Genomic DNA, 1,301 nt, shown 5'->3' with positions numbered 1-1,301 from the left:
AAAGTGTCTATATAATATATATACACTAGTATGAAAAAATTTGGTAATTCCAAAGTAGCTTGAGCTCATGAAAGTCACAATAACGTTCAGGGAAAAATGATAAATGTTTTTTTTCCTCCCACTTCTTTTAAGGCTTAGTACTATTAACTTATGTTCCCCTTGCTTGACTAATGCACAAGCCACCTTCTCTCAGGCTTGTTTCTGAGACCCTCAGAAGAAAGAAGTTCCTGAAGTGCTGTGAAACGGGGCTGCCTCTTTCTGACACAGCAAAACACGCAACTCATCTGGCTGCCATGAAAACTTGTCTCCTGCACAGGTTACAACAGATACTTCCATAAATATATCGATGTCAAGAAGGGGGGCATTGGTGGTGTCTCCATGGTGCTCGCAGGTTACGTGGTTGTCAGCTACATCTGGAGCTACAGTCACCTGAGTAAGTAAAAGCAGGATGGCCCGAGGGGGTGTGCTGCGGCCTGGGAGATTGCTTGGGGCAACAAAAACAATCTGCTGTTACTTTTAGAAATAAAATGAAGGGCTACCATTGCTAACCATTGCTGCTGGAACCTGAGACGGGGGGCGTGCACACATAGCCAGAGAGAACTTGAATGCTGCCAGTAGTTTCTTGGTGTTGAAGAAAGCTTCAGTCTTTTAGCCTGGAGAAAAGGAGGAGGCTCAGGGGAGACCTTCTGGCTCTGACAACTCCCTGAAGGAGGGTGGAGTGGGTGGGGGGAGGGGGGTCAGTCTCTGCTCCCCGGGAACAAGCAACAGGATGACAAGAACTAGCTTCCAATTGTTCCAGGGGAGGATTAGGCTGGATATCAGGAAACAATTCTTCCCCGTTGGGGTTGTGCAGGGGGAGCGTTCGCTGCTCCCCGGGAACAAGCAACAGGATGACAAGAACTAGCTTCCAATTGTTCCAGGGGAGGATTAGGCTGGATATCAGGAAACAATTCTTCCCCGTTGGGGTTGTGCAGGCGTGTCCCAGGCTGCCCAGGGCAGTGGTGGAGTCCCCATCCCTGGAGGGGTTTCCCAGCCGTGTGCAGGTGCTGCTGAGGGACAGGGGGCAGTGGGGACCTGGCAGTGCTGGGGAACGGGGGGACTTGAGGACCTTAAAGGTCTTTTCCAACCCAAGCGATTCTGTGATTCTGTCTGACCTGACAGTCCTCAGAAACTACATACTCAGATTTTTTTCCGCGTGCTTTCCTGTAACTCCAGGTGTGGTGCTTTTTTCTTGTGTCTGCAGTAAAATTAACATGCTTTCCTTCGATACAGAGCATGACCGCCACAGGAAGTACCACTGA

The 1,301-nt window shown here is 49.5% G+C and overlaps 1 protein-coding gene across 1 annotated transcript; it reads left to right on the top strand.

Annotated features, from left to right (window-relative positions):
- Positions 1 to 316: 316 nt before the first annotated feature.
- Positions 317 to 1,301, top strand: LOC104498624 (ATP synthase subunit f, mitochondrial-like; the record flags this gene model as incomplete). Its single annotated transcript, XM_010142026.1, has 2 exons — positions 317 to 433; positions 1,273 to 1,301. Coding segments are annotated over 2 exons (146 nt in total), but the record flags the coding sequence as incomplete, so codon positions are not given.

The sequence above is a fragment of the Buceros rhinoceros genome, unplaced genomic scaffold (assembly GCF_000710305.1).
Source record: "Buceros rhinoceros silvestris isolate BGI_N320 unplaced genomic scaffold, ASM71030v1 scaffold19618, whole genome shotgun sequence".
Classification (NCBI taxonomy): domain Eukaryota; kingdom Metazoa; phylum Chordata; class Aves; order Bucerotiformes; family Bucerotidae; genus Buceros; species Buceros rhinoceros.
This window is presented reverse-complemented; position numbering and strand designations above follow the sequence as displayed.